This window comes from Ictidomys tridecemlineatus, chromosome X, assembly GCF_052094955.1.
Source record: "Ictidomys tridecemlineatus isolate mIctTri1 chromosome X, mIctTri1.hap1, whole genome shotgun sequence".
Taxonomy (NCBI): Eukaryota; Metazoa; Chordata; class Mammalia; order Rodentia; family Sciuridae; genus Ictidomys; species Ictidomys tridecemlineatus.
Genome location: NC_135493.1, coordinates 73,878,096 through 73,901,519, shown reverse-complemented (window position 1 = coordinate 73,901,519; position 23,424 = coordinate 73,878,096). Strand labels below are relative to the sequence as shown.

The 23,424-nt window shown below is 34.4% G+C and overlaps 1 protein-coding gene across 1 annotated transcript in view; it reads left to right on the top strand.

Annotated features, from left to right (window-relative positions):
- Tex11 (testis expressed 11) overlaps window positions 1-23,424 on the top strand; it is a 289,052-nt gene that overhangs the window by 185,434 nt on the left and 80,194 nt on the right. The window contains exons 17-20 of the mRNA XM_021719909.3: window positions 2,908-3,010; window positions 12,665-12,789; window positions 19,699-19,784; window positions 20,709-20,765. Of these exons, the coding sequence (XP_021575584.3) occupies window positions 2,908-3,010; window positions 12,665-12,789; window positions 19,699-19,784; window positions 20,709-20,765 (371 nt within the window). The remainder of the gene's footprint in view (window positions 1-2,907; window positions 3,011-12,664; window positions 12,790-19,698; window positions 19,785-20,708; window positions 20,766-23,424) is intronic.

Here is a 23,424-nt window from a genome sequence, read left to right as displayed (position 1 = left end):
GACTATGTAAAGAAGATTCACCCTTATCAATGTGATGGACATCACCCAATTCATTCAAGGTTCAGAGAACAAAAAGATGAAAGAAGGAGGAATTTGCTTTCTCCATCTTTTCCACCCCTCAGACATAGGAACTCAGTTCTCAGGCCTATGGACTCCAACTTAATTATACCACTGGCTTTCCTGGTACTCTAGCTTGCACATAGCATATTGTGGGATTTCTCAACCTCCATAATCATGTGAGCCAGTTCCCAGAATAAATCTCTTACACACATGCATACATAGTATATCTCCTATTCATTCTTCAGTATTTTATTATACAATTAAAATTATATTATACAATTCAAAATATTTTCCAATTTCCCTTATAATTTTCTTTGACCTGTTAATTATGTAAAAATCTTATTTCTGAATTTTGAAACATGCAAGGATTTTCTTGGCATCAATTTAGTAATTGCTTTTAGTAATTGATTTCTAGCTTAATTGCATTATAATTGATTTCAGACTTTGAAATAGGTTGAGATATGCTTTGTAGAAAGATATATGGTCAATTTTCATAAATAATCTGCATATGTTTAAAAGAAATGTATTTTCTGCAGTTTTGGGGGATGTGTGTACATACATGTAAATTCACACACATATAAATTTACATTCAGTTTGTTGTTTATTTTTCTTAAATGTTTATTTTTTAGTTGTAGTTGGACACAATACTTATTTTATTTTAATTATTTTTATGTGGTGCTGAGGATTGTACTCTACCTCTGAGCCACAACCCCAGCCTCATGTTTATTTTATTTTAATATTCTGTACTCAAACTTATATTTTGCATACTTTGTCAATCACTGAGATGAGGTATTAAAATGTCCTATAAAGATTATAAGTTTGCCTATTTCATCATCTAATTTGATAGTTTTTGCTTTATGTATTAGAGGCTCTATGTGTATACAAAATTAGAATTGTAATATATTTCTATTTGTTGAAGTTTTATTGGCATAAAGTGAGCCTTTTTATATCTTATATTTTTGCCTTAAAGTCATTTTTATCTGACATTACTATGTCCACATTAAAGCTGAAGATGTAGCTCAGTGTTAGAGTGCTTGCCTAGTATGCACAAATCCAGCACTGCAAAAATATGTGTGTGCATGTGCGTGCTTTCTTTGGTTAATATTTTCTCAGTATATCTACTTTAATCCTTTTACTTTGAACCCATTTGGATTTTTTCTGTACCATTATATATTAGACATGCTATTTATAAACAGAAAATAGTTAGATATTTTTAATATCTAATATTTCGATTTTTTAATCCAGTTTGAGAATTTTTGTTTTTCCACTGGACATTTAATTTTAAAAAATTTAATATATTGATATAATTAATTTTTGTCCACTTCTTAATTTAATACTTTTTTTGAAAAGTATTTTTTAGTTGTAGATGCACACAATACCTTTATACCTTTATTTTGCTTATTTAATTTGTTTATGTGGTGCTGGGGATTGAATCCAGTGCCTCACACTTGCTAGGCAAACACTCTAGCACTGAGCCACAACCCCAGCACTTAATTTAATTCTTCTATTTGTCATTTCTGTCTCTTTTCCTCTCCTTTCTTGCTATTGAGTTTTTTAAATTGATGTTTACTTTTAGAGTTGTTTTAGGTTTACAGAAAACTTGAGTGAGAAGTACAGAGTCCTTTCGACACATTTGACATATTTGTTATCATGCAGAATAGTTTCAATCTCTTGTACTTCACTTATTCATTCATTTTTCCCTCCTACTGACCTCCTGAAAACAACTGATTTTTTTTTAAGTATCCATGTAGTTTAGCCTTTTCCAGAGTATTACATAATTGGAATCATATAGTATGAAGCCTTTTCAGATTGGTTTCTTTCTCTTGACAGTATTTAATGTATTCATTTAAGATTCTTATTGTCTTTTCATGTTATAATAGCTCATTTCTTCTTTTTAAAATATTTTTGTAAAATATGGGAAGCATTTATAAATACCTTTAATTAATTAATTAATTCTATTTTAAAAAATTTTAGTTGTCAATGGATCTTTTGTTTTATTTATTTATATGTGATGCTGAGGATTGAACCCAGGGTTTCACACATGCCAGGCAAGTGCTCTGCCACTGAGCCACAACCCCAGCCCAGCTCATTTCATTGTAGTGCTCAATAATATTAAATTGGTTGGGGGTATAGATCAGAGGTAAAGTGCTTGCACAGCATGCCCAAAGCCGTAGGTTTGGGACCAGCCTAAATATGCACCTTTAGATGTTTTAACCCTCTGTGTAATGTAGTTTGGGGCTATCAATAAATGAATATACTTATGTTACACCTAGAGATTATTTCCCCCTATGTTCTGAACCGCCTCCTATTCAGCACCAAGGTAAACTTCTTTGTAGTCCCCCCTGGGGGTGGATATGATTGGGAACAAGTTTACTTCTGATTTAGCCTAGTCTAAGAGTATGATCACGAGTCTTGATGTCTACTTCCTACCTTAATGAGATCCATCAAAGCTACAGAACATTTGCCTAGATTTGCAAATGCCTACCAGATAAAAGTGGGTTCACTTCTCTGTTTACTTCTGAGGGACCTCACTTTTCCTTAGTTTTTCTTTGCTCGGTAATTCCTTTACTATCTTGTCAGTTTTTTGTATATTTCTGAAAAATAATTTTAAATATGTTATCCAACATTTTTGGTTGTTTTTAAAAGGAGGGTTGGTCTGACATGGCCAACTCACTCTATTTCCAGAAGCAGAATTCATTGTTTCTTTAGCATTTTTAAGAGAGCAGTTCCTATCTTTTCATTGTGAGTATTCCTTAGACATTTTAAATGTTCTAATGATACTTGTAAAATATGATAAGGACTTCCTTATTGGTTTTATAAAATAGATCCAATGTTTCTTTATTTCAGGCCAAAGAGGCAGTGATGGAAGCTGAAAGATGGGATCCTACAAATGTTTTCACTCAATTTTATATGTTCAAGATTGCAGTCTTGGAAAGCAACTCTGACAGAGGTATAAATATTATTTATGAGTTATATTTAATAATGCAAAGAATTGAAAATCCTCAAAGAATAAATAATCTATAACAGAAAACCACATTATTTTTGAAATAATGGAATTAAATATATGTTCTGTCTTTCCTATGAAAAATAATACAATAATGCAAAAAGAAACCATGGAAGGTCATGCAGAAGTTAAAGAACACTGAATATCTATGGAGGGAATCTGAAGTGGGCAGATGTGGGACAAGAATTGTGGGAAAAGTCTTGTCACTGTATGTTTTTTGTGCTTTCTGTCATTTGAACTAACCTATTCCAAAAGCTTTAAAAACTGTGGGGGAAGAAAATTAGAGTAAAAACCTGTATCAGCCAAGAATTGTCCTCAGAGAATGAAGGTTTTCAGGGCACATTTTGACTCTTTTCACTTATGTCTTGATTAGTGCATTATAATTATACATAATATTGGGGTTCATTTTGACATAATCATACATACGTGGAATATAATTTGTTCCACTTTAGTCTCCAATACTTCCCCTTTCTCCTCCCTCCCCCATTCTCCATCCCCAACTTTGCTGATCTTCCTTCTACTTATAGTTTTTTTTTATTAGTGTATTATAGATGTACATGAAGGTAAAATTCACTGTTGTATATTTATATTTGTACACAAGATAGTTTGGTCAGTTTCACACCACCATTCTGTCATTTTCCTGTCCTTTCTCCCTCCCTCTCAATTCCATTCCCCTCCTCCATTGATCTCTCTTCTATTTATGGGACACCCCCCCCCCCGTTTTCCATCTAGAAGCAAGATAATTTTTGATATGTAAGGATTTAATACTACCATTTCTTTAATTCCTTTTTGTTTTTTTCCTATCTTCCTAGCTTCCCTTGGGATTAGGTTATATTCTGTGGCAGTATTCTCTCATTACTTTTTATTCTTTGTTTATTAATTATAGAGTTTGTCTTTGTGGCTGTCATGAGGTTTATTTTAAGCTGATAATGAGTTGCATTAAATGATTGTGTTTTTAAAAATTGATATACTTTTTCTACCTGTTCTGCTCATAAATTTTTTGTTTTGAACATCATAACTTTTATCTTTTTGTACTGTGTATCCTCTAAAATATTGTTTCTATTATTACTTAAATGAATTTCTTTTTAACCTTCATATTAAAGATACAAGTGAGATGCATAACTAAGAGTGTTCTTTTTTTTAATATTTATTTTTTAGTTGTAGTTGGACACATTACCTTTATTTTATTTATTTTTATGTGGTGCTGAGGATCAAACCCAGGGCCTTGCACATCCTAGACGAGTACTCTACCCCTGAGCTACAGCCCCAGCCCCACCCTAAGAGTATTCTGAGTTTGATTTCGTACTTACTTTTGCTAGTAAGTTTTTTTCTTTGATATGATTTTGTGTTACTAATCAGTACTTTTTTCCTTCAGCTTAAAAAATTCCCTTCAGCATTTCTAGTAAGACAGGTCTGGTGTTGATGAACTCCTTTAGCTTTTGTTTGTCTAGGCAAGTTTTTATCTTCCCTTCATTTCTCAAGGGGAGCTGTGTTAGAAAAAGTATTCCTGTTTGGTAGCCTTTTTTCTTTATCTGTACTTTATTTATTTATTTATTTATTTATTTATTTTTTGTATATGGACATATACCTTTATTTATTTATTTATTTATTTATGTGGTGCTGAGGATCGAACCAATGCCTCACATGTGCTAGGCAAGTGCTCTACCAGTGAGCTACAACCCCAGCCCTACATCTGTACTTTTGTTCTCACTCTTTCCTTGCCTGTAAGGTTTCTTCTAAGAAGATACCGATAGCCTTATTGACACTCCCTTATATATGTGCTTCTTATGTGCTTCTTTTCTGTTGCTGCTTTCAGGATCCTCTCTGAAATTTGATTTTTGACTGTTTATGTCTTGTTGTAGTCTTAACACATTTTGCCACATAACTATCACCTAATCATCACACCCTGTATAACTAACTTTTCATCGTGTAATCATCATATGATATAATTCTGTTTGTCAGGCCACATAAATGGTAAACAGAGCAGCAATGTACTCACCATTGGCATAGGGATAAGCATTTGTGTTTTCATGCACTATAAGTTATAAGTCTAGTATTCTCAGAGCACATGCATTGTCAGTATGTTTCCATAAGCCAAGTTGCATGGTTGGTTTAGAGTACTGCGTAACTAATGGTTAACACATCTCATATGAGTGATTCTGAGGATGGAGTGTCAGATGATGAAGCCAGTGATAGGGCACAGAATCTTCAGACACAGTAGATTAAATTTTGTAAGTCTATATTTCTCAACACTATAATAAATTTACTCAAGTGTAATATTTTGACTATAGTGTACAAATCGATAACAACTAATGTGTTAACTTTTTTTTTCAGACCACAAAATAATGTTCACTAAACTGTCACAAAGAAATGTACGTCAATTTTGACTATTCACTTTTGACATATTTTTCATGGAGTATGTATCCTAATCTTGCACCAAAGGCAATTTAATAATAGATGATTTTTAAGTAACACTGACATTTTAAAAAAGATTCACATGATGGTCACACTTTACTTTTTCATGAAATTAAAAACATTTAATGGTGCATTATAATTATACACAATAGTGGGATTCTTTGTTACATATTTGTACATGCACACAATATAACAATATAATTTGGTCAATTTGCAGAACAAAAATTTTTAAAAGCTCTAATATCTCTCATTTAAAGAACCAACAAGAAATTTGAAAATCTATCACCAAACATAAAAATAAAAAGTGTTGCCTTTTCTTTTCTTTCCCTAACATACCCACAATTTCAGTTACATTTTATGTCATCTCCTGCTAACCCCTATTCTCTATTGTTTCTGGGTATGAGGGCAGAAAATAACAAAGATAAACATCATAAAGGGAATGAGGGGATCTGAAATGAAGAAAATTTTATGCTCTAAATTTTAACTTAAGTTCTTAGTGCCTCACATGGTACTAAGCCTAGTTTTTTGTTTGTTGGTTTGTTTTTGTACAGAGATTGAACCCAGGGATGCCTAACCACTGAACTACATCCTAAGCCCTTTTTTTATATTTTATTTGGAGTCTCACTGAATTACCTAGGGCTTCACTAAATTGCTAAGGCTGGCTTTGAATTCGTAATCCTCCTGCTTCAGCCTCCGAAGCCCCTGCCTCCAGCCCTGTTTTTTTTTTTAATTTTTTAAAAATACTTTTTGTTTTATTTATTTTTATGTAGTACTGAGGATTGAACCCAGTGCTAGGCTAGTACTCTACCATTGAGTCACAACCCCAACCCCTTGCTCCAATCCTTTTTATTTTTTATATTTTGAGACAGGGTCTCATTAAGTTGTTTAGAGCCTCACTAAGTTGCTGAAGCTGGCCTCTAACTTGAAATTCTTCTGCCTAATCCTCCCAAGTTGCTGGGATTACAGTTGTGTATACCTACTCCTGGCTAGATCTCTTACCTTTTCTACCTGGATATTTATATAATTACTAAGATTTATTGAGTTTTCTGGGACTATTTCTTTAAATAAGTTTTCTAACTCTGTTATCACTTTAACATCTACTGCTATATGTGAATACTTGTTCTTTTGATGATGTCCTGAAAGCCCCACAAGCTTTTTTTTATTCCTTTCCATTCCTTTTTCTTTCTCCTCTGACTACCTGTTATTAAATAACCTGTCTTTTAAGTTTATATAATCTTTCTTCTACTTGCCCATTTTATGCTCTTTATTGCATTTTTCAGCTCTCAGTTTTTTTTAACACCAGTGACACTCTTCACAGAACTAGAAAAATCAATCTAGCCAGGTAGAGTGGCACATGCCTGTAATCCCAGTAGCTTGGGAGGCTGAGATAGGAGGATTGCAAGTTCAAAGCCAGCCTCAGCAATTTATTAGGGCCCTAAACAACTTAGCAAGACCCGGTCTCAAAAAAAAAAAATATATATATATATATTAGGGCTGGGATGTAGCTCAGTGTAAAATGCCCCAGGTTCAATCCCCAGAACCAAAAGAAAAAAAAACAGTTCTAAAGTTCATGTGGAAGAATAAGAGACTCAGAATATTTCTTATTTGCATCCTCCATTTTTCCCAATTTTGATTTTTTATTTCTCTATTATCTTGAAGTTTACTAAACTTCCTTTAAAACCATTATTTTGAATTATTTGTTAGGCAGTCAACAAATATCCATCTTTTTGAAATGTGGTCTTATTATTTTACCAAGACTGGTCTCCAACTCTTGGGTTTGAGTGATCCTCCTACTTTAGCCTCCTGAATTCTGGGACTACAGGTATGTGCCACCATTCATAGTACAACTCTCCATTTCTTAGAGCCCTTTTCTGGTTATTTATTTTATTTTCTGGGTGATATAATGTTCCTATGATTGTTCTTGATATTTGTGACTCACATTGGTGTCTGCACATTTGAAGAAGTAGGGAATTATTATAGTATTTGCAGATTAACTTGTCTAGAAATGTCTTTCACCAGTCAGCCCATCCAGAGTTTGGGTCTTTGGAATCTGCACTAGGCATAGGTGCATGGGTGCTGGACTGAAGACTGGGTCCCTGAGGGTCAGATAGGGTCCAGGAGCTGAAAAGGTTGTTCTGTAATCTAACTATACAGGACATTCTGCCGCAGTCTGCCTGGGCACAATTCAGGAGCTACTTGTCAAAAAGAAACTAACTTTATTTTTAGAACTACAAACGCCAAACAAAACAGCTCCTCAGGGAAAAAACCCTCAGAGCCCAACTGCCACCACCGGCTTCCACAAGCCTCTCCTCACACCAACCTCTCAACCTCCCACACTCCTCCTGCTCTTGAGGCCAATTGGCTGGGTCGCATGGGCGGAGCCAAAGAAGTCCCCCAATGAGCAGCTCCGTGGAGGAGCCAATCAGCTAGATGTTGCTGGGACCGCTGTGAGCCAATCATCAGCTGGCAGTCTGAAGGGCAGGGAAACAGCCCAATGAACATCACCGGAGAGGAGCCAATCAGCTAGATGTTGCTGGGGCCACTGTGAGCCAATCATCAGCTGGCAGTCTGAAGCTTGCTGGCAGCTGGAAGTTTGCTGGGGCCCCTTTGGCTGTGGCTCTCAACATCATTCCTGGAAATTTGGTCCCTGGGGTCTAGCCCAAATCTGAAATCTACTGGAATGGCCTTAGATTCCGAGTCTGCTAAAATATGGGGATGCAGGGGCCAACTTGAAAAGTAATACTACAAGTTCTGGTTTGGAGGGTTGGGCCACAGGACCAGCCTGGCACTTGGCAGGCCTGGAGCCTGATTCTTTAGACCAGAAGTACAAATCTAATGATAGGGCTGGCCTTACACTGTGTGGGCCTAGAACCCTATATCCATGGGGGCCAGCCTAGAGTCTGGGTATCTGGGTACTGGATTAATGATGGGGCTGTGGGGCTATTCTACTGCCGGGCAGACCTGAAGCCTGGGGCAGTGAGGGCCAGCCTGGGAGTAATCCAGGGCCCAGGACAACAGGGGCCAGCCTGGTCCTAGGAGGGGACCTAGAAACTAAATCTATAGGACTGGCCTAAAGCCTGAGTTTGTGAGGACTGTAGTGGTACCAGGGCAGGCCCAAAGCCTGGGACCAAAAAGACTGGCCTCACACTGAGTCTATTCTGGACATCTAGGGGCTCCTGCCTATGGAACAGTCCTAAAGACCAAGTCCTTTGGACAGATCTGGAACCTAGGAACATGGAATACAGCTTGGAATCTGGAGGTATGGGGCTCTCTCTGGTGCTAAGTATTACTGGTGCCCCAGTGTTGGAGTCTGCACTCTCTTCTTTCTCTTTCCCTCAAGCAGAGGGTTTCTCTCTCTGTTGTTTGGCCTGGGGTTGGAGGAGGGGTGATAAGGGTAATTAAAAACTATTCTTTTATTCTCCTCAGTGCACCTTATTTTTATGCTTCACCCAGGTGGTCTGATCTCTTATTTGGTTTCCTTAGCTCTTGTGAAAGTATATTCATACATACATAGTTGTTCAAATTCATGTATTTTGTGAGCAGTAAGTACTAACAATTCGTATGCCACCATCTCACTGATATCTGGTGTACACAAGTTCATTATCAGTTGTGTATTTTGCAATTTTTTTCTTTTTTTCTTTCTGCATATTTTCTTTTATGAGAAGAAATTGGCAAGTTTGACAATGTCTAATTTATCTTTTCTCTTCTTCTATGGATTGTCCTTTTGATGCTGTAGCTAAGAAATCTTTGCTTAATCCAAGGTCACAAAAATATTTTCTATGTTTTCTTCAACATTTTGTTTTAGGGTTTTTATTTTTAGGGCTGTGATCCATTTTGAGTTAATATTTGTATTTGATTCCAGGTATGGATTGAAGTTCATTTTTTTACACTTAATTATTGAATTGTTCCAGCATAATTTTTTAAAAAAGCAATGTTTCCTTAATTGAATTGCCATTGTATGGATCTCTTTCTGAATTCTTTCTTTTGTTGTATAAAATAAAGACATCATTTATTAAATGACTTTACATCATTCCTACTCTGTCTTAGTTATTGTAGCTACGTAATAAATATAGAATTATGGAGTATTAGTCCTCCAACTTTGTTCTCTCTCAAATTGTTTTGACTGTTTCAAGTCTTTTGTATTTCAATATAAGTTTTCCAATTTTTACACAAGTGAATTTTTTGGTACTGGGGATAGAATCCAGGGGTGCTTAATCACTGAGCAACATCCCCAGCCCTTTTTATTTTTTACTTTGTGACAAGGTCTAAGTTGCTTAGGGCTTCACTAAGTTGCTGAGGCTGCCCTCAAACTTATGATCTTCCTGCCTCAGCCTCCCTAGTCATTGGATTATAGGTCTGTACCACCTCACCCGGCACAAGTGAATTTTTATTGGGATTATGTTGAATTATAGATCAGACTTATTATTATTATTGCAATGCTGAGAATCAAACCCAGGGTTTCATGAGTGCTAGCCAAATGCTCTACCACTGAGCCATACTTCCAGCTCAACATCTTAACATTATTGAGTCTTTCAACTCATGAACAAGTATTTGATTCCAGGTATGGATTGAAATTCATTTGTTTGCACTTAGTTATTGAATTGTTTAAACAATTGCCTCCATTTATTTAGGTCTTTCTTAATTTCTTGAAATAATTTTTTCTGCTTTTAAGTGTACAATCTTGGGCATCTTTTTGTCAGATTTATACCTAAGTATACCATGTTTTATTCTATTTTAAATGACTTTTTTGAAAACTTCAATTTCTGACTTCTTACTGTTAATATATAGACATGCAAATGTTTTTTGTATTGACCTTGTATAACTTTTTTAAAAAATATTTTTTTAGTTGTAGATGGGCACCATATCTTTATTTATTTTTATGTGGTACTGAGGATCAAACCCAGTGCCTTACACATACCAGGCAAGTGCTCTACCACTGAACCACAACCCCAGCCTCATATCTTACAATTTTTATAGACTCGTTAGTTAGTTTCAATAGCTTTCTTGTGAATTCCATTAGATTTTTAATATAAACAATCATGTTTTCTGTGAATAATGATAATAAATCATCTTCTAATTACCATTTTAATGACAATCTGCAAGTTTTATGTGTTTTTATTTTAACTCAGGTAAAATATTTTCCATATTAACTTTTGATTCCTTTTTAAATCACATGGGATTATTTAGAAATATTTATTTTCCAAATATTTTCAGATTTTCTTGAGAGTGTTATTGATTTTCAATTTAATTCCATTATAGTAAAAGATCAAACCTTATATGACTTAAATTCTTTGAAATATATTGTGACTTGTTCTGTGGCCCAGCATATTGTCTTTCTTGGCAAGTTGGAAAAAATTGGCACTGGAAAAAAATTGGCACTGGTTGGTTTTTGGTTAAGTATTATAAAAATGTCAGCCAGGTCAACTTGATTGCTGATTTTCTGTTTACTTGTTCTACCAATTATTAAGAGAAGGTATTGAAATCTTTGATTATAAATGTGGATTTGTTAATTTCTCCTTGCAGTTCCATAGATTTTGCTTCTTATATTCTGATATTTTGTTATTTGGTACATAAATATTTAACTTTAGGTGCTCATCATGAATGGTTTCTTTTATCATCTTGAAATAACCTTCTTTCACTGGTTATTTCTTTCTTGGATATCTACTTTTTCTGATATTAGATACTCCAACTTTCTTTTGATTGTCTTTACTATAGCATGAATTATCCCATATTGTTTGTTTTCTTATTGGTACTAGGGATTGAACCCAGTATAATTACAACTTTTTATTTTTAGATAGGGTCTTGCTAAAATTAATGAGGCTGACCTCAAACTTGTGGTCCTCCTTCCCCAGCTGCCCAAGTCACTGGGATTACAAGTGTGCACCACTGCACTGCTGCCTGTGCTTTCCTTTCAGCAAATGTTGTCTTTATGTTTCTTGTAGGTAGCATATATTTAAGAGTTTTATTTTAATCTGATCTGACCATCTCCATCTTTCAATTGGGTTACAAAATCATTTATATGTAACACGATTGTCAATATGATTAGATTAAAATTTAGCATCCAGTTCTCTCCTATTTGTTTTATCTGTTGTTATTTGACATTTTCCTTTTTTCTGACTTCTTTTGGATTAGTGAAATTTTTATGAATATTTATTTATTTAACAGTAGAATTCATTTTGACATATTGTACACAAATGGAACACAACTTCTCCTTCCTCTGGCTGTACAGTAATTACATCTATCTCCTTTTTGGCCTGTTAGCTATGATACTTGGTTGTGTTTTTTTTGGTACTAGGGATTGAACCCAGGGGCACTATATCACTAAGAAACATCCCCAAGACATTTTAATTTTTTATTTTGAGACAGGGTCTCACTAAGTGGCCCAGGGCATCACTAAATTGCTGAGGCTGGCCTCAAACTTGTGATCCTCCTGTCTCGGCCTTCCAAGTCACTGGGATTACTTATGTGCACCACCATTCCTGGTTCTTTGTTTTTCCACTTGTTACTTAAGGTCTATAGTGCACATATTTAACTTGTATTGGTTTACTTTTAAGACATAATAAAATATAATACATCCATTCAAATTTTAACTTTTTTCTGTATATTTCATTTTATGTATATACTGAAATGTATTTAGGCTCTCCATTATTAATGAAATTTAGGTCATATTTTACTCTAGTTTTTTTGAATAGTGGTTATTGAACCCAGAGAAACAATGCACCACTATACCCTAGCCTCATATTTTACTCTTACAAGCAATACTTGATGAGAATCCTTGGGCGTGTATGTTTTTTTTTTAATATTTATTTTGTAGTTTTAGGTGGACACAATATCTTTATTTCTACACTTATGTGGTGCTGAGGATCGAACCCAGTGCCTTGTGCATGCTAGGCGAGCACTCTACCACTGAGCCACAACCCCAACCCCTGGATGTGTATGTTTACTCTTGCAAATACATTCATAGGATAAATTCACAGAAGCACAATTGTTCAGTTGAGCATTTTTTATTATATTCAAATCTTCCTTGACAGTTAACCAACTCATATGATTTTGTGAATCTTAATTAATATTATAAAGATATTAATGCTCTAAAATAAGTTCCAAATCTGTTGTGATACAATTAACTCTACATGAGTATTAACTTTGATAAGAATATCTCAATTTTATTGTTTCCTTGTTTTTCAGCTCTTCAGGCAATCACTACTTTAGAGAGTTTATTAACAGCTAAAAAACCAGAAGATAATGATCTACTTGAAGATAGAGGTTCACATACTATGCTCCTAAATTTAGCTGCCCAGTTTGCTCTAGAGGTAATTCATATGTTTCTGTCTCCTAGACTTCTACCTCTTTCCCTTTTTGAAAGACATTTAATAGAATTCATCAGTTAGTTACAGAGTCTCTACTGTTTGTTTTGCCTCACATTTTCTAAACCAAGCTTGGAATTGCTTTATTTCTCTTTCTTTGTAACGCAGGCTAAGATAAACAAAACATAATGAAATAATAGATTTCTGCTTAAATAACAGAAAAAAAGTAAGCATAGCAAAACACTAATTTCTAGAAGAAATCCCAGGTTTAAAATGCTATATTATGCAAGTAAATAGGTATCTTAATTGGAAATATCTTTTTAATCAGATTGAACAAAATGCTTTAAATTTTTGTGAATGCTTTTAGTTTATAACCATAAAAATTACTCTAGATATAATAAATACTTGCAACCCTGTTTTTTACTTGCATAATTCTTTAGGAAAAGAATCCTAGCAGCTCTGGTACTCTTAGATTGAGTTTGAATATTGGCTCTGTGGCTTAATAAGTGCCTAATTTCTTTGAGTTTTCATTTGTCATTTGCACAATAAAAATAATACCCTTCTCTAGGACTGTTACGAAAACTGATAAGTTGGCTGAAAATTGGTATGTAAACTGTGAAGCTTGATCTTCTTATTTATTTAAACTACTTTAGTTTCTGATTCTTTCTTTATGAAAACTATCTTTCTGCTCAGAGCTACTATTCCATAATTCTTCTACTAGCTCTGTTCTGCTTTTTATACCTATTGTAAATGTGTAAACCTTCCTTTAAAAATGTAGCTGCCTTTGGGTTTCACACTACAGAATTTCTCTCATTTCCTCCTTTTCCCCATCCTGAACAAACACATCCTATGTCTGCATTTGCCAATTTTTTTTTCTTTCTCAGGAGTTCAGTTACCCTACTCATTAATATCAAAACACATCTCATCCAAACCCTATTTAACAACTACTCTGGACAAGATATTGGTCTATATGCTAGAATTATGGTCACCAAAGAATTCTCAAGTCAATTTGTACAAGCTATCCATTAGCAATGTAAGATCAATGTAAGAACTATCCATATGTAGGATAAAGACCAACTAACTACTATACAGGTTAAAAATTACTGGAGTTCAGAGTAGAAAGAGAGCACTGAAAACTGGAATGTTTCTACAGTGAAGGGAAATCTTAGGTTAGACTTTGAAAAGGGTAGCATTTAGGTTTACAACATTTTTCTTTTGCAGTGCTGAGATCAAACCTAAGTCCTCATGCAGACCAGGCAAGTGCTTTACCACTGAGCCATACCTTCAGCCTCATGTAAGAAAAAGGTTTTTTAAGGGTGTAATGGTGTAAACAAGACATGGAAAAAGGAATGTAATTGGCTTTAGATACACTATACTTGGTTAGAATAACAGCTGATTTCTCTAGCATTCCAGATCTTGTGCCTAATAGAATAGTGGCTTATATCATTATGATAATGATATAGAGAAGCTTAGAGTAAAGGACAAGAAATAGCTTTGGGCAGATTGTATAATGCTTTTATTTTCTAAACAATAAGATGGTTGATGGTAATTTATGTAAAGGTAGTGCTTTGAGAAAATAATTTTGCTGATGCCTAGGCAACTGAGTAGAGAGAAATTAGAGATGGGCAGGATAGGAGACCATGGTAATAATCCAGTCTTAAGGTGATAAGAATCTAGGTAAGGGTAGTAGAAGTATGATTCTAAGCAGGTAAAACATTACTTTCTCTTCTATCAATCATTCTCTTTACAAAATTCACCTCTCTTCACACAAGAGATAATGTGGGTATTCTAGGTTTTGAAAACTCAGGCAGCCAAGAAGAGAACTTGCACAGATTCCTACCACTATCTCTGCTCACACACCAGATATTCTGCCTTCTCCACTGCCATCATGGATGACCTATCCATGTTCCTTCCTATAGCTAACCTTTCAACTTAAACACTTGTTTCCATCGCTTCTTGCCTTTTTTCTCTCTTACATTGTCAACTTTTTGTTTTCTTATTGGTTCATTCCCATCAGCATATAACATATAAAATTATCCCATATCAAACAAACAAAAGCCAAAAGATTCTCTTGGCCTTCCTTCTCTTATCAACTACTGTCCAATTTCTTTTCTTCTCTTTGTAAAAAAACTTCCCTGAGATGTAACCTACGCTTGTTCTTCCAATGATCTCCTAAGCCTTGTTCAGTCAGGCTTTTGTCACTGAAAAAAGTACTTTTATCTACTAAGAGTGCTTTTGTCAAGTCATCAATGACTTCTGTATTGTAAATCGTGATGGTTAAATATTAGTCCTTATTGTATTTTACCAATCTGCAGTGGCCAGCACAGTTGATCATTCTTTCCTCTTTGAAACATAGTTGGCTTCCATGATTACCATTATCCTTGTTTTTCTCCTACCTCATGAGTCACTCTTTCATTCTTCTTTGCTGATTCCTTTTCTCCTCTCCTAGTCTCAAGTGATGACCTTAGGAGTGTTTGTGGTTCAAGAAAAGATGATAAGGTATAAGCTAATCATCTAGGAAAGCAGGAAAGTGAATGACCAGGGAAGCGTGGTATACTTGCCAGTAGCATTAAGGCTCTTTTGTGTGTGCGTGGAACTGAGAATTGAACTGGGAGGCACTCTACCACTGAACTACATCCCCAACCATCACAAAAGGCATTTTAAAGTAATACAAGTATATGCATTATTTTTTTCTAGGCCACATTCTGTTGAATGGATGCAAGCACAAAAGTCAGGATAGCTGGATGTGGTAGCACATGCTAATCCTAGACTCAGGAGGCTGAGGCAGGAGGATCACAAGTATGAGGCTAGCCCGGGTAACTTAGTGAGTCCCTGTCTCCAAATATATGAAGAACTAGAGATGTAGCTCAATGGTAGAGCACCCCTGGGTTCAATCTCTAGTACCCCTCCAGACAAAATCAGTAGAATATTGGACTGAGGGTTTTGCCAGATAAATACAGTGAATGAAAAGAAGAGCAAGAAAATCTAGGATGAAGGGAGTGGTTATAATTCAGTTGTATGGAATTTAAACTTGGTATGGAGGAAGACTTTAAGAAGATGAGGGATGGTAAAAGTTGGTAACATCAATGAGTTGGAGGTCTTACTGCAAGTAAGGATTGAGAAGTCAGCATAATAAAATAAGTGAGTTGGAAATGTTAAGAGACAATGATTAGAAAGTGGAATATACCTGATGCTGAAAGCTGGAGTGAAAGACTAGGGTGAGGGAGTGAGGTACTTAGGGCATGAAACTTAAGAGGGCACTCTCAGGGTGAGCAAGTCTGGGCTTGGTACTTGTATCATACCGAAAGTGAGTGCCTCCTTATACTTTGTACCCTAGGTGCCTCACTTGCCTCACCTGACTCACCCTAGTCCCAGCCCTAAGAGTATGAAAGGGCTGCAATTATTAGTAATGACAGGGTCTAGGGAATGGCTGTAGGAGTGAATGACTGAGGTAATTGGCAGAGTGGAATGGAGGGAGCTAAGAGACTAAGGATATTAGGAGGATTGCCTGTCCATGTATTGAGGTTGCCAAAAAAATAAGACAGGAGTAGTTTGTGTATAAAATAACTCTGCAATAGTTAAGCCATCAAGAAATGAGAAGAAATAGCTTAGGAGCTGATGGACCACAGTAACAATGAGGGATAGTGGGTACTATAGTCTGGTGACAAGAAATTAAAAGTCAGTGTTTTAGGAAAGAAAAAAAAATATTTCAAAATAATAACAAAAAGTGAGAAGGATATCTACTCCATCTCCAGGCCTAGGGGTAGAAGGACAATGAGAGCAAAATCAGGCACCATTTGATAGGGCTCCAGTAGAAGCAGCTTCTTTGGTAGAAACCTAGATTTCTATTATAGCAATAATGTGGAGGAGACTTTCAGAAAAGAGTTTGCTTTTATAAGAGATTTTGTTGGTAATAGACTAAATTTCTGAGAGCATATTAGAAGGTGTGGGGTGTTGGGGGGAGATGAGAAAAAGAAGAGAGAATATATACAGCCTTTCAGGGATTAGCATGCTGAAAATGAAGGTGTTCTGACAGTCTAGGTTACTCCTAATAAAAAGAGATAAACAGCACGAAGAGTAGTTTAAGTGGATTCAAGGTAGTATTAGCAAGGCTGTGTTTGTGGATAGACAGTTGTGATTTTCTGGGGCTAATATGAAACCATTGTTTTTGTCAGTGAGTTGTATTTTCATTTGACCTTCTTGCCGTAGCTCTTTTGAGAACACAAAATGAACAGGTTCAGATGTGTTTTCCCTTGCCCTTAATGGGCAATAATGCAGATAACTTGATTGTATTTTTAAAAAATGTATTAGTGCATTATATTCATACAAAATATTGGGGTTCATTTTTACCTACTTATACAAGCATGAATTAATTTGCTCCAATTCAGTTCCTAGTACTTCCCATTTTTCTTCCCTCCTTCCTCACTCGTTTCCTTTCTTCTATTCTACCACCCTTTCTTCTATTCATTTAGAGTTTTTTTTAATCAATTAGTGTATTATAGATAATACACAAAGGTGAAATTCACTATGGTATATTTGTCTATGGATAGTTGGGTCAGTTTCATACCCACCATTCTTCCTTTTTCCTGTCCCTCCTTCCTCTCTCTCAGTCCCCATCCTCTACTCCACTGATCTCTCTTCTATTTTCATGGGAACCCCCCCACACACACACCAACTTTTTTCCCTTATCTTGGTTTGACTTCTGAATATGAGAGAAAACATTTGACCCTTGACTTTCTGGGTCTGGCTTATTTCACTTAACATGATGTCCTCCTCTTCCATTCATTTACCAGTAAATGCCTTAATTTCATTCTTATTTATGGCTGAGGTTAAAACTCTATTGCATATATATCCCATATTTTCTTAATCCATTTATCTGTTAATGAACATCTGGGCTAATTCCATAACTTGGCTATTGTGAATTGTGCTACTATAAATATTGATGATCTTAGATCTGATTTTAGATTTTTGGACTGATTTTAGATCTTTTGGCTATATACCATGGAGTGGGATAGCTGGGTCATATGGTGGTTCCATTCCTCATTTTATTTGAGGGGTCTCCACCCTGCTTTCCATAGCAGTTTTACTAATTTGTGGTTCCATCAACGCTGTATGAGTATATCTTTCCCCCATATGCTTGCCAGTATTTGTTATTGTTTGTATTTTTTATAATTGCCATTCTGTTTAAAATGAGATGAAATCTCAATGTAGTTTTGACTTACATTTCCCTGATTGCTAGAGATGTTGAAATTTTTTTCACATATCTGTTGGCCATTTGTATTTCTTCTCTTGAGAAGTATCTGTTTATTTCTTTTACCCATTTATTAATTGAGTTATTTATTTATTTACTTATTTTTGGTGTTAAGTCTTTTGAGTTCTTTATATATTCTGGATTAATCCTCTGTCTGAGGAGCAGGTGGCAAAGATCTTTTCCCATTCTATAGGCTTCCTCTTCCTGCTCTTAATTATTTACTTTGCTAGCAGAAGCATTTAATTTGATGCTGTCCCACTTATTGATTCTCGGTTATATTTCTTGCTCTTTAGAAGACTTGTTAAGGAAGTCCGTGCCTGTGCTAATATGGTGAAGTGTTGTGCCTACATTTTCTTCTAGAAGTTGTAGATTTACTGCTCTAATTCTTAGGTTTTGATTTTACTTTGAGTTGACTTTTGTGCAGGGTGAAAGATAGGAATATAGTTTCATTCTTCTACATATGGATATCCAGTTTTCCCAGCACCATTGGTTAAAAAGGCTCTTTGCTCCAATATATATTTTTTGGCACCTTTGTTGAGTATCAGATGACTCTATATGGATTTGTCTCTGTGTCTTTTATTCTGCTCCATTGGCCTTCATGTCTGCTTTGGTGCCACTACCAGGCAATTTTTGTTACTAAAGCTCTGTAATATAATTTTAAATTAGGTATTGTGATATCTCTGGCATTGATTTCTTTGTTTAGAATTGCTTTGGCTATTCTGGATCTCTTATTCCTTCAAATGAATTTTAGAACTGTTTTTTTTTCTAGTTCTGAGAAGAATGTCATTGGTATAACACTCTTGGTAGCATAACCACTTTGACAATACTAATTTTGCCTATCCAAGAGCATGGGAGGTTTTTTCCATCTTCTAAAATCTTCAGTTTCTTTCCTCATTGTTCTACAGTTTTCATTGTAGAGGTCTTTTTCCTCCTCGGTTAGATTTATTCCAAAGTGGCTTTTTTTGGTGTGTTATTGTGAATGGAATGGTTTTCCTAATTTTTTAAAAAAAATTTTAAATTAATTAATTTTTTATTTATATATGACAGCGGAATGCATTACAATTCTTATTACACATACAGAGCACAATTTTTCAAATCTCTGGTTGTGTACATAGTATATTAACACCAATTCATATCTTCATACATGCACTTTGGATAATAATGTCCATCACATTCCACCATCATTTCTAACTCCATGCCCCTTCCCATCCCCTGCCACCCCTCTGCCCTAACTAGAGTTTGTTTCTTCCTTCCATGCTCCCTCTCCCTATCCCACTGTGAATCAGCCTCCTTTATATCAAAGAAAACATTCAGCATAGTATAGAAAAGCTATTAATTTGTGTATGTTGATCTGATATCCTTATATCTTATATATTTATTAATTTGTTTATCAATTCCAGAAGTCATCTGGTAGAGTTTTTGAGATCTTCTAAATATCGGATCATGTCATCAACAAACAGAGATCATTTGAGCTCTTCTTTTCCTATTTGTATCTCTTTTATTTTTTCCTCTTACCTGATTTCTCTGGCTAGAGTTTTTCAAGAGCTATATTGAGTAGAAGAGGTGAGAGTAGACATCCTTGTTCCTCTTCTTAGAGGAAATGCTTTCAGTTTTTCTCTGTTGCTTTGATTTGTAATTTAACAAATTATGTCTGTTCTTTTTAGAATGGACAAGCCATTCCAGCAGGAAAAGCCCTGGAATATTTAGCTCAACATTCAGAAGACCCACAACAAGTTCTTACAGCTTTGAAGTAAGTAATCCATTCTATGGAGGGGAAAAGATTTCTTTTGCTCCTTTTGCCCTTGATCTATAATCTGACAAAGTAGTGCTGATGAACTCAGTGCCAACTCTTATATCTATTAACCCAGGTACTCAAAGTAAAAAAAAAAAAAAAAAAAAAAACAAATACAACTGAACTTAATCTTCCTTCTTCTCTTTTTCTAGGAAGGAAAATGGTTTGTCAAAAGGGAGTTTTTACATACAATAGTGAGGGGAAAAAAATAGCAGGTTGGGACATGATAACTACTAATGTGACTGAGAAAATGCTAGTGTGAAAAATGGGAAACCAGAAGGATCCTAGAATGGTTTTTCTGTTGGCCAACTCCAGGCCACACTTCCAAAGGGAAAAGTAGTCACAGAAATAAAAGGGGAGTTGAGATACTTGCATGCCCTCAGGTAAATATCTAAAATCATTCAGGACAGTGGTATTGTTTAGAGCATTTTCAGGTTTGAAACAAACAACTGTTTTGTCAGTTTGTCATTGTGCTTCCAGTTCCCTTAAAAGAATAGTGAACATTTTTTATGTAGAACCTGAAGATCAGTTTTAGGTTCCTTTATAAGATGAAAAATATAAAGCAATGTACACCATACCTGCTATTCTAGCAGATGTTGTTGAACAGTGATACAAATCTTGGAACCATTTAGTAACTTCTGATAAGCAAAATTTTTTATTTTAAAATTATCTTATTAAATTCCACTTTCAAAATTACAAAATTGTTATATTTTCATTGCAACCATTAAAACAAATCAAAGATCTTTAAATACAATAAGCTTAATTTCCCCCTTACTCTCTGTCTTCTCAATTCTGCCTCCTGGGGTAATCAGGGTTAATGACTCGGTATATATTCTTTAACATGTTTCCTAAGAATCCCTTTCTCTATTACTTTTTATGCAGATGTCTGTTTCGTCTTGTTCTTCCACAAGTTAATCAAACTCCAGGTTCTGAAAATAAGTAAGTTATTTCAATAGAAATGATGGATTCCATTAGAAATATTATAATAATTTTAAATACAAAACTTACATTGAGTGATATGTAATGTAGTAGATAAGATTAATACAGGGATAGTCTTCCTGGTTTCATATCCTGGCTCTGCTATTTATTAAATGTTGACCTTGGGAAAATTTCTTAACTTTTCTTGGCTTCAGTTTCTCCATCTATAAAATGGAAATAAAATAGAATATACCTCACAGGGCTGCTGTGGTTACTCAATAGTGAATTAACACATTTAAAAGGCAAAAGATTTATGTAATCTGAAGAGAAGCCAGGGTATAAGTTAACATGTAAAACAGTGCCAGGCACTTAATAAACCTTTAGTAATGTTATATATGATCTGATTATGATATTGCATGTTTCCCCTTTTCTTAATAGTAGACTCAAATATAGACATTTCTTTTACTTTCCTGCAGAACAAATAACCTGAATAGCTTGTTGATTCTGATTCTCTGTCAGGTCAGCCAACAAGCATTCAAATATGTTTCTACTCACAATTTCTATGGTATAAGACACCAAACTTAACAATTCATGGAAGAATTTGGGCACCAGTTTTTTTGTGCCTAAAGTTCATTATCTCCTGATGATTTGAAAGAAAATTCTATTCATGATTTGAATTAGGGATAACTTCCAGATAAATTATCACCCGTCTCTGAATTATTTGCTCAGACAAGAGCTTTGTAATAATGAGTCTCTACCATATTTTTTTATATTTTCAACTAGTGTCAGTATATTTTTTGAATTAATTTTTGGGAAATATAACTGAGATGGCATTGGATGTATAACTTGTTTTATCATATTACAGATTTTACCCAAGCACATATGACAAGTTTTGTCATTTCTTCACAGGCTGTATGAATCAATTAGAAAGGTATTACATCTTAAAAAACAAAGATGATAGAGGAAAGAGACTAGGAGGCAGGAGATAGGGAGAGGGGGGAAGTGCTTGGAGTGATATTAGCCAAATTATATTGTTATATTGTGTGCATGTACAAATATGTAACAACAAATCCCATCATTATTTACAATTATAATGCACCACTAAAAATGGAGAAAAGAGAAAAAAAATGAAGGTGAGGCATTTGGAAATTTTCATAATGACCAAATGTTTGGAATTAAAAAATTATTAACTTTTAGGCATGTAATGATTATGCATGTATATATTTTTTAAAAAATCCCTTATCTCTTAGAGATGCACCCTTGAAATATATATAGATGAAATTATGTGATGTCTAAAATTTGCTTCAAAATAACATAGGAAGAAAAATAGATGGCGATAACAATGAGATAAGATGGATGGTGTGTTAGTAATTAGTAAAGCTAAGTGATAGGTACATGGAAATTTATTATACTTGTCTTTGCACATTTGAATATCTTTGAAATTTTCAGCAATAAAATTGTTGGGATTTTTGTGGTGGTTGTTTTGAAAGAAGGAAACTTTAAAAGAAGGCGATCACACTTTGAAACTATTAGATTGTAAGAGCTCTTTGAAGGATAAAACTATTTGTATTTGTCCTTGCATCTCTGGAACCTAGGATACCATCTGACACATAATTGCCACTCAATATTTAAATTGACTGAAAGTCAATTCTTAAGAACACCTTAATCTCATTCCATGCAATTGTGACATGCAGTCAAACCTCAATCATTGGTATTATTTAGGTAAAGGGTAAGGGAAAGGATCTTGTTTGAATTAATTATAAATAATAGAATATTTAAATATATAAATAATAAAATATTTAAAAATAGAACATTTAAAAATTTATTATTTTCAAGTAGATGTAGTAATAGAGAACATCTTCTAGCAGTTTCAGGTAGAAGTTAGCATTTGATATAACAACAATTACACTAGCCTGTAAATTTTTTTTTCAAAGCACCTAATTCAATGAGAAAGTTAGGAGAATTGAATTTTAGTTTCAGTTCTTTTAGTGACTTCTGTTTACCTGAAGCAATGGCAACTTATTTAACTTCTCTAAGCTACATTTTCTTTATCTGCAAAATTTAAAAAGCTGAACTGGATAATTTAAAAAGTTATTTTCTCTTCTAAAATTCTTGTAAGTTTAAATTAGCAACGTCTACCTAAGTACTAACAATTTATGTGCTAAACTACTTAAAAGATGTTTGTCTTATAAATACACATACCTTTCCATGTCCATGTCTTTATTATTATTTGTATTATTTATTTGCTTTAATCGACCCTTCCTAGATTATTTTATATTTAGTCCCTGAATTAAATTGTAAAGAAGTCAACTTTAGCTCAGCTGAAATTCAAATTAATAAAATTTATTTGAGAAGTTGCTCTATATAAACTTGTAAGACTTTTAAGATTTATCAGTGAGAAAGCTGCTGCTTTTCCTGAAGCACAATGTTTATTGAGTAATATTAAACCCCTTCCTGATAAGAATGGTCTTATCAGGTATGCTATACCATATATACTGTAAACTTCTTTAGATAATTTTGCCAATACTTCCATATTCTTTTTTTTAGCTAAATGGGCTTTTATTCTGTTAAATTTTCATTTTATTTAATTTTTTAAATGTTAATACTTTTTAGTCAGGCATAGTGGTACAACCTATAATCATTCTTTTTTTCATATCCTTTTTTATTATTAGTTGTTCAA